This window comes from Zootoca vivipara, chromosome Z1 (assembly GCF_965207765.1).
Source record: "Zootoca vivipara chromosome Z1, rZooViv2.hap1.1, whole genome shotgun sequence".
NCBI lineage: Eukaryota > Metazoa > Chordata > Lepidosauria > Squamata > Lacertidae > Zootoca > Zootoca vivipara.
Window position 1 is genome coordinate 21,090,055 of NC_142583.1, and position 12,203 is coordinate 21,102,257.

Genomic DNA, 12,203 nt, shown 5'->3' on the forward strand with positions numbered 1-12,203 from the left:
AGCTTGTCAAATATTCTTAAATTTTAAAGGCAGTCAACCAACACTGACAGATGTAAAATGAAATAATTCAACTCTTAGATTACTTTTTATTTCTACTTAAGGTGCCTGTATTGGGAGGCAGGAATCATAAGGGAGCGATACTTTCATTGGAACAACTTGTTTTCAAACTGCAAACGCAAAACAGGTTTTAAAACTTTGCAAAGCTCTTTAAAACACAGTTTGAAACCTTAATCTGTTTTTTCTCATTTTCAGTAGATGCTGTCAACTTATTTTATCTTATGTTTCTGATTTTATAGGAGACACCAGTGATTTCAGTTATCCTAGCAATGTGTTTTTGTGATATTGCCCAGTAGATGGTGCTGGGCACATTCAAATAAAATACTATTTGGACAGAAGGGGGAAAGACACAGTTTAGGAGCCAAGATGTGAAATAAGAGAGAATGTGTGTAGCATCTTTAATAGAAGATAGATATGAGTGATCAGCTAGTATGCAAATCTTACAATGGATTTCATGAAGTTGACTGTGATCTTAACAAGGTAGAATCTGTGACTCACATTCTTTTATTTTGTGAATTTTATAGTGAAGAACGAGCTCGACTTATTTTACCCCTTTTATCAAAATTTACACCCTTGCAATATTATTTGGAATTTCCCCCCGAACTCTTACGAAAATTCCTTCTGGAAGATTCCTCAAACCCAGTGTCATATGACATGGCTAAATTCTGCACTTTAGCTATCAAGAAACGTAAATCCCTCCTATTGAATGACACATTGCAAATTCCTTTTGTGTAATTGTTTTAGTTCTGGTGATGTTATTGCTGATTTTCTTTCGTTTGGAATTATGATATTCTGTATTGCTGGCTTTTGCTGTAATAAAATTGAATTGAATTGAAGTTGACTGTAAATAATAAATTGAGATTCCTAATTTTCCCTTGAAAAAATAAAAAGAGGAAAATGAGGAACAGTGGACCTTGGTTCTCAAACTTTTTCCATTCTGGGAGTCCGTTTGACTCCCAAAACTGTTAAAAAACCAAGGCACTTCCAAGCGAAAGCCACATTGGATGTTCAGCTTTCGAAAAATGTTCGCAAACCGGAACACTTATTTCCGGGTTTGCGGCGTTCGGGAGCTGATTTGTTCGACAACTAAGCTGTTCGAGAACCAAGGCACTGCTGTATTTAGATAATTTTTCTCCTCCACAATTATTTAAACACCAACACAGAGCAATGAAGCTGCGTGATTCCTATCAGGAGGGCCTGAGGGCTACACATAAGACAAAGAGCACTTTAGATCAGCAAAAATAAGTTATTTCCCCCCCTCCCTCATGAATATTAGAAAGGTAAGTTCTGCCTCAAACACAGGATGACAAACTAAAGGCTGCACTTCTATGCTAGACAGACTTTTCAAGAGCATAGATTTGTCAGCAGCCTTTGACATGGTCGATCATGATCTTCTGGAACACCACCTCGCCGACGTGGGGATACAGAGCATAGCCTGACAATGGCTGTGCTTTTTTATCTCTGGTCGGGGGCAGAGGGTGGTGCTGAGGAGGGAGATGTCACCGTGCCACTCCTTGGTGTGTGGAGTGCCGCAGGGCACAATCCTCTCCCCGGTGCTTTTTAACATCTTTATGTGCCCCCTTGCCAGGATTGTCAGGAGCTTTGGGCTGGGTTGTCACCAATATGCTGATGATACTCAGCTCTATTTGCTGATGGATGGCCACACCGACTCAGCCCTGGGCACACTGACCAGATGCTTGGAGGCTGTGGCTGGATGGTTTCATGGGAGCTAATTGAAACTAAATCCTTCGAAGACAGGGGTCCTCTGGCTGGGTCGGGATGGCATGGGGATGAGGGACCAACTCCCTTCTCTTGCGGGGACCCAATTAGTGCCACTGCCTTCCGTTAAGAGTTTGGGTGTAATCCTTGATGCCTTCCTTTCCATGGAGGCACAGGTTACAGCAACAGCCAAGGCGACATTTTTCCACCTTCGCCGCATCAAGCAGTTGGTCCCTACCTTTCCCGCCCTGACCTGGCCACAGTGATCCATGCGATGGTCACCTCCAGGCTTGACTACTGTAATTCGCTCTCCGCGGGGGCTGCCCTTGAAGCTGTCCCAGAAACTCCAACGAGTGCAGAATGCTGCAGCGAGGCTCCTCACGGGGTCCCTGCCATGGGAGCATATTCACCCGGTGCTTTTCCAGCTGCACTGGCTCCCGGTGGAGTACAGGGTCAGATTTAAGGTGCTGGTTTTGACCTTTAAAGCCCTTCCCGGCCTAGGACCCTCGTACCTACGGGACCGCCTCTCCTGGTATGCCCTGCGGAGGACCTTAAGGTCCATAAATAGCAACACTTGAGAGATCCCTGGCCCTAAGGAAGTCAGATTAGCCTCAACCAGAGCCAGGGCCTTTTCAACACTGGCTCCAGCCTGGTGGAACGCTCTGTCTCATGAGACCAGGGCCCTGCGGGATCTGATTTCTTTCCGCAGGGCCTGTAAGACAGAGTTGTTCTGCCTGGTCTTTGGCTTGGAATCAACTTGAATCCCTCCCCCTCTTTCCTTTTTCCTTCTGTGATGGAACCCCTTGTCACAGATGGGTGTTGGCTACTCCCAAGTAAGCACTCCACACATCCTCTGGATTTTCAGAGTTTTATTTTGCATGCTATATACAGTGGTGAGATGTCTCAAATCATGTCTTCTCTGCATGGATGAGAAGCCCGCAATGGCGTCTGGCGGGCTCTGCCTCAGTCTTTAAGACTGGTCCCCAAAATGCCCCTCCTGGCACTACGGGTCCCCGTAGTGTCCAACCTTTCTCCTCAGCTGCCGTTGATTCTTCCCCCTCCCTTCCACCCTTTGATGCAGCTTGCTCCACCCCTTCTTCTCTGCTTCCCAACTGCAGCTGAGGCTCCAGTATTCTGCTAGAGCCCTGGAACCTCCTCCCTGCCTTGCTGCTCTTGCTGCCGCTCTCCCAGCTGGTAGAAGTAAGCAGAGTGGGCTGCTCTCTGCCAGCCCTCTCTCTTACACCCCTATTTGGGGACTTCCGCCCATGTAGGACCTGCCTTGGTGGATAGTTGGCCTTGGTGAAGATTTGACGTTTTCTCCCCCCAAACAGTTTTGAACTGAGCTTCTACTGAAATGAGGCTGCATTTTAAGTTGTATTTTAATCCTGTTTTTAAGTTGTATTTTAATCAATTGTTTTTATACCTGGTGTTAGCTGCCCTGAGCCCGGTCTTGGCCGGGGGAGGGCGGGGTATAAATAAATTTTATTATTTATTTATTTCTATTATAAGCATTAGTGAGCTCATTGAAACTTATTTCCAAGTAGATGAGGTTAAAATTGGGCTATAAGGCTAAAATGTAACCAGATCACTCACCTTTCAATGTTCCTGTTTTTGTTGGCATGACAGCATTAAAACACTGTTATTTCCCTTAATGCTGCTACAGAATTCTATACTGTATTTGTATCCTTTCCCTACTGCTTTTTATTTATTGTTATATTAATTTATATCTTTAACAGAGATGCCAGTGCAGTTTAAATCTCGGAGACAGCCTACTGAATAACAATAGTCTGCTCTCTATCCAACATTGAGTTAAGCCTAAACTGTTTAAAGGCACTTCAGGCCACAGCTATTGCCTGAGAATTCAACAGCAGTGCTGGGTCTAGAGACCATCAAGTTACAAACCTACTCCTTAGCAAAGTGTGTGGTCTCCTCTACAACAGTCATTTTCCCAACCTGAAAGGCCACCAAGTTTGCTACTACAGTATCAAGTAGTTTTATTTTGTGTATTTCAGCTATAGAAAGATACTTCATTAACAGTTCTAAGATATGTTCTGCCTGTTTTCTCTGCAGAAACCTCCCACTGTTTTCTACATGGCCATCAGGAAAAATAGACCACCTTGTCCATTGCTGTCTATGGAAATTTTACAGGTTGTCAATAATAATAAAAACTTGCCTTTGCAAAAAGTTTATAACGAATGGCAAATTTGCTACAGTTGTCTGTAGATTTTTCTGTAACTGGGCCCATCCATTTTCCTGGGGCTCAGATGTTCCGTTTCCATGAGTTATTAGATTTGTGTGTGAGTGATCTTAAAAGTTTCATCAAGATAAAATACATATGTGGTTCTACAGGGGTTACTTTTTATATGCTTATCTGCTCATTTAGAGCAGAATCTTATATTCTTTATCATCTCTTTGGGCTCGAGTTCAGATTGAGTATAGCACAAAACCAAAAATAAGAAGCACAGAAGTCTCTCAAGTTAAGGGTCCATTTAAATCAGATTTGTATGTATCTGAGTCGGACTTTAATCTGAATCATGGGCGTCCGAAATGTTTACGTATTGAATCGATGCCATTTCATTTCTTTCACTTTATGCAGGGCTGGTACAACTGTTTTAGCTGACACCCTGAACTCTTACTTTCTGGTTATTGTGAAATCAGTAAGTATCTTAAAATAAGCTAGCACAATAGCAATGCCATGTTGGGTGGGAGGTTATCCCACCATAAAATTTATATTGGCCACATTGAAAATGAAATGTACATTTTTTTTTAATACCAAAAGCCACTTTTTGTGGCTTCAGAAAGTTAGGATATCCATATAACAATTCCAAGGGGTTAGCTGTATTTCTTCTTGTAGCAAAATCACATCCAAAAAGGTTGTGTTGCACTTTAGATACCAGGTTCTATGTTCATTGTCACAGGATATGAAAACAAACCCTATTTTTTTGCTTTTCCAAACCAATTTAAACGCATGCGCCATTCTTTTCCATTGATGTATTTAACTCTGGATAATGCCCAGTTTGTAGTTTAGCTAATAAAGGGGAATAATGGTTAAAGTTAAAGAAATAATATTATAGTTAATGCAATACAATATAATACAAATATTTCTCTATTCTTGTAGGGCCGTTGCACGGAGGCAGCAAAGCTGGATCCAGAGACAATTAGCACCCGGGATGGTGATTGTTCTAATCTTTTTAATCAAATTTTGACCAAAGTAATTCAAAAGAGGAGATAGAGTTCACTAACTTCCTTACATAACATAAGCACATCCTGCAATAGACAACTTTTACTATACTCTGGGCACATTTTCAGTACCTCATGGAAAGAGTAACAGGCTCCACTAATTTGGAAACAACAAATCGAGCAATTGCTGACAATAAAAACAAGTGTAAGCATTCAGAACTGACTGTTTAATTGCAAGATTAGTGCTTCTAATTTGCTAGTGGTAACCTGTCAGAATGGTCTCCACTACCTGGTGACCACTCTTACATTGTGTGCCACAAAATAGAAGCCAGATTTGTGTTTGTGTGAAATGAAGAAGTAAACCATTATGGCACATTCTTTTATCTTAGTCTCTGGCATGCCCCTTCTTTAGCACCTACCAAAGCCTCTCTTTTGTTCTTCAAAGAAAGTTCACAATGATAGCCGACAGTCCTCATTTTGTGAACATGGAACTTGGGCAGCTTCTTCAGCATGCAGAAATATATACCACAGTCGTACCTCGGAAGCAAAACGCCTTGCGACTCAAATGTTTTGGCTCCTGAACGCAGCAAACCTGGGAGTGACTGTTCTGGTTTGCGAATGTTCTTTGGAACCCGAACATCTGATGTGGGTTCTGCGGCTTCTGATTGGCTGCAGGAGCTTCCTGCAGCCAATTGGAAGCTGTGCCTTGGTTTCCGAACATTTTGAAAGTTGAACGGACTTCCGGAACGGATTCTGTTCGACTTCCGAGGTACGACCGTACTGACTTTTTCTAGGACTTTCATACGTATGGATTTCTACAATCACAGTGTCATGCACCCCCTTAGGTAACAAGCACACCATCCATTTAAGGCACATTTAAAGCACATGGCTTCCCCCAAAGTATCATGGGAACAGTAGTTAACCCTAACAGAGATACAATTCCCAGCACTCATAACAAACCACACTTTCCAGGATTCTTTGAGGGAAGCCATGTCTTTTAAACGTATCGCGTATATATGTGACCTTGCTGTCAAATCAGAATTATTTTCTAGTATGCGAATGAATGGTTGATAGATGCAGAAGAGATAAATGTTTGTTGTCCCAGTCTCTGAGCTCATTTTAGTATATTTACTGAAAATAAGCAGGAGCTTTTCTTATAAACTGTATTTTAGTCTGAAACCACAAACAAATTACTATAATAACTAATCAAATTCATGCACACAGACATGAGAATAGCCATTGCGAATGATGATTTGGAGGCCAGAGCCCCCTATTAGAGAAGCCACTTCTACACGCATTGCCCTAATTGGCACGGTAATGCAACCTGAATGAGCCAACTCTGCTTCCTGCTTGATTTTATTTTGTCTTTTTAATTAAAGCATAATTAAGACAAGTTCTGCAAACATCAAACTGAACCCAGCACACTGCAATTCGCAAGCAATAATTTAGTGTCATGTTTTCTTTTTTAAAAAAAAAGAAAGAAAAGAAAGGCCAAGGGGTCACATGATCTGTGGCAATGATGCTGGAGCCTGGATTTGTAATAAGCATTATGTATTCTGATACGTAGGGTGATGGTTTCAAAAATACGTATATTTTGAAGCATTCTGAATACTAAAATGTTTTTAAAAGCTATTCTTTTTATTATGATTTGCTGCATCTTTATAGACACCTCAGCTCCACTGAGAATGACACATAGATATACATCTGAAAAACAAAGGCCACAGGTAGGACAATGAAGTCACTTTCTTTCCTTTATGTTTGTGTACATGAGTATATGAGTGCTTCTGGGGCATGGAATTCCATAATCTGGGTCCCACACCTTTGGAGCACGCCCTATATTGCATTCCTACCAATCACATACCAGTGATTTTGGAGTGGGGCTTCTGAAGATAGCCTATGTGAGAAGACAATATAATAATATAATATAATATAATAATATAATATAATTAATATAATATACTCCTTTAAATATCTTGGACTTGGGCACAATCTGTTTCATTTAAAGTTGATCACCAATACTTTGGAAAGCCAATACTGTAAAGACTGACACACACACACACACACACACACACACAGAGAGAGAGAGAGAGAGAGAGAGAGAGAGAGAGAGAGAGAGAGAGAGAGAGAGAGAGACTCGTACCTTGGATCCCGAACGCTTTGCGAGTCGAATGTTTTGGCTGCTGAACGCTGTAAACCCGGAAGTGAGTGTTCCAGTTTGTGAACGTTCTTTTGGAACCCAAATGTCCGATGGGGCTTCCGTGGCTTCCGATTGGCTGCAGGAGCATCCTTCAGCCAATCAGAAGCCGCACTTTGGATTCCCAACGTTTTGGAAGTCAAACAGACTTCCAGAACAGATTCCATTCAACTTCTGAGGTTGAACCAGTGTATATATTCTAACAGTAATATATTCTGACAGCAGTCTGGAAGCAGTATTTTGCACTAAGCTGGGCAGGCATCTTGATTGAACTCTGAAAATACAGCTGCCCCTTAGAGCCATGGCAATTTACAGAGGTTTTAATTGTATGTTCTGGACATTAGTCACCCATTAGCAGCACAAACATATGGCCAATAAGCATGCTGGTTTTCTTTATTTTATTTTTTCACGTTCTCTTCCCCCAACCTCCATGTGACCGGAAAAGGTAGAATCAATTCTACAAAATGAGAATATAAACGTGCTTAAGCTGTGTTTTACAGGATACAGAATTTAGCTTTCCTTGCATTCAATTTGGATTTGTTCTGCACAGAATTAATATTTTTAACCTAGAGAACACAAATTACAAATTTGACTTACAACTGCATTTATCTTCCTCCCTGGAAAACTGATAAAGCTTTATTACTCTCTTTTATCCCAAAGGCATTTCCTCTCTCTTAATTACAGCAAATAAAACAAATTAACACAAATTTTCCCCTAGTGTATTCAGTTATGCTCTAGTTAACTTTTCTGCTTCTTCCTCAGTCCAGTCAAAGCAAAGCCCTTGGTGGTTAACCTTTCTTAACTTGACATTTCCATCCTTAAGAGTAAATTGCTAGCCCATTGCGGCATTTACCACATTTTTCTTTTCACAACAGGTAGCTTCATTAGCTCCCCGTTTCCTAAAGATTAGGAATCTTGAACAAAGTGATATTTTTGTGAGTATCTGAGTGGCGCAAACCTTATTGAGATGGAAACAGCATGTGTTTGAAAAATTGCTCCAGTTGGCCAAGCCTGAAGAAAAAAGGCTACAGGACAAACTAGAAAAAGTGCTTAGAAAATTAGTTCCATGATAGTCACCTTATTTTTTGAAGGTAATAGCTCTCCAGATCTTAGGCTGAAGGTTTGTTGCAAATTTTAATGCAGTTATTGGTACAAATTCTTCTAAAATATATGGAATGGCCATTCTTTTAATGCTAATCTTTTCCACATGGAAAAGCAAAATGGAGCAATTGTCATTCTTAGTGACTGACAGGGGCCTAAATTCCAAAGTGTAGCAGAGGTGGGGAATTGGAGCTACCTGCCTGGCCAGAACCAGAACTTGCCTAACCTACCCCTTGATGGTCACTGCCCACCTGTCAGTTACAGGGTGTCATATGACATTATTCAAAGCTCAAACTGTGTCTGCAAAGCAGCAATTCTTCTTTTGCATCTCCAGCCACAGAGGTGAATAAAGCTCCTTTGTGTTCCCAGCTTGAATTCAAGTTGGGGATGCAAAAGAATCAATGGGAGTCCACTTAAGAGTGTGCACTGCCAATCTTCAATTGCAGTTGCAGCTTGAATTGAAGCTATGGCTGCAAGGGAAGCTTCTTCCTTGGAACTTTCCCACATCTGACACCACGTGATCTCAGGTGTGAGAATGGTGGGTGTGGCTTGCCCAAAGCAGCCCATTGGGCCAACTTCCAAGCCAAGGCCTTGTGGGCCTAATTATCCCATGGGCCAGAGGCTTCCCACCACTGTTCTGTAGGAACTGGCTGGGGGAATTTGGCTGGCACAACTCCAAAAGATTGACATGTGAAAGAAAGTAAATTGTTTTTAGCATAAACGCATCAGTATTAAAGTGTATGTTTGCCATTACAGGGATTGACCGAAATAATGGACAAATTCTGTGACCTTCAACTCAGTTTGGTAAGAAATTATTTTGAACAATGCAGGAAAAACCATGTTCCCCTGTCTCTCTCCAACCCCATATGCTTTATTTAGGCTTTTAAACCTTTTTAATATTAGGACTGGGAACCAGTTGTCTCATCCTCAGATTGAAGGGGGGCGGAGCTCTCTCTATGCAAAAAGTTTTAATCCAGTTCCTACAAGTGGAACACCATGAATTACAAATTACATACAAATGCAATAAACAGTACCTGATGTCCCTTTTCTGTTTTAAATGCTGCTTTCCAAACCTGTGTTTCCAAAGTAAACTTGATTCTGGAACCCCAGTGGGGATAAATGTGGTTGAAGGAGGGATGTTTTCAGGAAAAAGCAGGAGGTAGGGGAATAGTTAAGCATCTTCTTGTCCTTCCTCAATGGCAAATCACCCTCCCTCCCACTATGACAAATTGAGTGGATAAAGTATCATCAGACTTACATCGCATACAGCTGCTATATGATGTGTATCTTTCTAAAAGGCTACAATGCCTCTGCGTGGGGCAGGTGCACAGGGATCAATGTGTACTTTGCTGATTGATAGGGTGTTGTTACTATTTTTATTTTGTTTATGTTGAGGGGTTGAGGCCTCAATTTCCTACTTTGATTTTATTTATTTTATTTTATTTATTCAACACTTTACCAGAAGTTGGGAGGGACCCACTTGGCTCTTGTAGGAATTTGTGAAGCAAACACAGCATTGGGCAGCATAGCTGTCAAGTTCTCCCTTTTTTAAAGGGAAATTCCTTTATGCTGAATAGGCTTCCTCACGAGAAAAGGGAAAACTTGACAGTTATGCTTGGGCATTTATATATTGCTTGATGAATAAGCTTTTCTGAAACACTCAAAGGGGAAAAGGCAGCCTGCCTTGGTTTAGTGGCCTACAGAGAACATTTCTAGATGTCCATAATAACACTCAAATGGTGACATGCAAACAAGGATATTTGACATTTAAGTTATGAATCACAAGGCTAGCACTGGAGTAGTGCTCCTGAATACACACCTGCCAATCTACAAGTGAAGGAAGGATGTGGGCAAAACTATAGAAATTTATATTGGGCGGTTGAACCTACACTTTCTCACTTCCTTCTCAGAGTAGCCTTTTGGCAAAACCAGTAGCCAATCATAAATATATGCCTTAGAAAGATTTCTTGGTCTGCTCCGTGTCACATAATTTTTTGTTAGCTCACAGCAGAAGTCCAGTTTCTTCCTGAATTAAATTATTTTTGTAGCAGGAGGCAGTGTTTGTTCTAAAAACGACTAGCTGTCCCTTATTGTTTTGTTTTGTATTTCTCAGTTATAAAGAATTCCCATTGTGTTTTGAATTTGACTGGTCAAACATTTGTCATTTTTCAAAATAAAATCTATACAGTGCACACCATGTAACTGCTCCCCCAGAGTCTCATAATTTTTTTATGACGAGCAAGCAATGTACTGAAGAATAATATAGAAAGGGGTACTGTCTCGAGACTATAATCTTAAGTGCCACAGTTGTGCCTTTCCTTATCCACTTAAAAGCTGTGCAGTGCATTCAAATAAAGCAGAACATACCAAAGCTTTCAGACCAAACCTCAGTTGTGTGCTTTTCCTAATGGAATATTTTTTTAGCCATGCTGTTGAGTAACTATACTTCGAACCCTAGCCAATGCATCACAACTACACATTGTGAAATGCCTTACTCTTATATAGTCTTCTGCAAGTGGGAAGACAAACCCCGTTTGAAAATAAAAGCTGAATTTGCATACCACCCAAAACTCTTGAGTGGCATGAAATTGAAAGGGATCCAAAGACAAGTACCGTATTTTTCCGTGTATAAGACTAGGGTGTTCCCCCCCCCCCTGAAAAATAATGTCAAAAATTAGGGGGCGTCTTATACATGGATACATCTTCCCCCATTTTCTTAAATCTGAGTCCCCCAAAATAGGAGCTGACTTATACATGGGGGCATCTTATAGACGGAAAAATACAGTAACTTTTCCAGGAACCTGAGCCCAATGCAGCCCAATTATTTGTATGGTTTCAGAAGAAGTGTGAAGTTCGCTCTGAATTCTGCATTGCTTTCCCTGCTTTCACAGATCAGCGAAGGAGCAGAGTGCATATTAATTCCCAAAAGACTTTTTCTTGAGGAAGCACCCCTTAAATCCAGGCAGATAGCTCTAGAGATGGCGAACAGCTGCCCCACAAAGAGTACGATCCAGGAAAGCTACATTATACATCAACTATGGAGCACCTACAAGTTGCAACTTGTTAAACAACACCTTGAAAGGCGTGGTAGGGTACCTTCAGCAAATATTAGTGGCTAATTGGCATGTTTGGTGGACAGCCCTAAGTTTTCTGGATTGCTAAGAAAATTTGTTATTATATTTCAGTTCTGCTTAAATTAATGATCAAAGCATTTCGCACGGCGACTGAATAAAAACACATAAAACCTAATAAAAATCAGCATTTAGACAAAATGTCACAGCTATAACTAACAGGTTTGCCAACACTCTATCCCCAGTACAATGGCCTGGCTATGGCACAGGTCTGCTGATTATGAAAGACAACAGAGCCTAGCATGGGGATTCTTGCTTCTCTTAGCATAGCTTTACCAGTTTAGAGACAACGATTGGTTGATGCAGGATCACAAGTGTATATTTACAGTACAAATGTTGATTTCATATTGATTTAACTGCCATGGCACCCCTGAAAGAATCCTGTAACTATACCTTGGTCAGGGTTTTGAGAATAAATTTTGGTGGTAATTTCTTCATTATGCATAATGTCATGCATGGGTACTAGCCAATGGGGAAGCGAGTGGCGCTATGGTCTAAACCACCAAGCCTCTTGGGCTTGCCAGTCAGAAGGTGGTGAGCTCCTGTTGCTCTGCCCCAGCTCTTGCCAACCTAGGAGTTTGAAAGCATATCAGCGTGAGTACATATATAGGTACTGCTGCAGCGGGAAGGTAAACGGTGTTTCTGTGTACTCTGGCTTCTGTCACGGTGTCCCATTGCACCAGAAGTGGTTTGGTCATGCTGACCACATGACCCGGAAAGCTGTCTGTAGACAAATGCCGGCTCCCTTGGGCTGAAAACAGAGCATAGCTGCCAAGTTATCCCTTTTTTTCAGGGATTTTCCATTATGCTGAATAGGCTTC

General features: G+C 41.3%; 1 protein-coding gene across 1 annotated transcript in view; it reads left to right on the forward strand.

The window, feature by feature from the left end:
• The window catches only part of LOC132592607 (uncharacterized), a 41,747-nt gene extending 29,943 nt beyond the window's left edge, over positions 1–11,804 (forward strand). The window contains exons 8-14 of the mRNA XM_060278256.2: positions 3,847–3,924; positions 4,373–4,433; positions 4,895–4,949; positions 6,631–6,680; positions 8,026–8,085; positions 9,008–9,055; positions 11,143–11,804. Of these exons, the coding sequence (XP_060134239.2) occupies positions 3,847–3,924; positions 4,373–4,433; positions 4,895–4,949; positions 6,631–6,680; positions 8,026–8,085; positions 9,008–9,055; positions 11,143–11,370 (580 nt within the window). The 3' untranslated portion in view covers positions 11,371–11,804. The remainder of the gene's footprint in view (positions 1–3,846; positions 3,925–4,372; positions 4,434–4,894; positions 4,950–6,630; positions 6,681–8,025; positions 8,086–9,007; positions 9,056–11,142) is intronic.
• Positions 11,805–12,203: the final 399 nt, after the last annotated feature.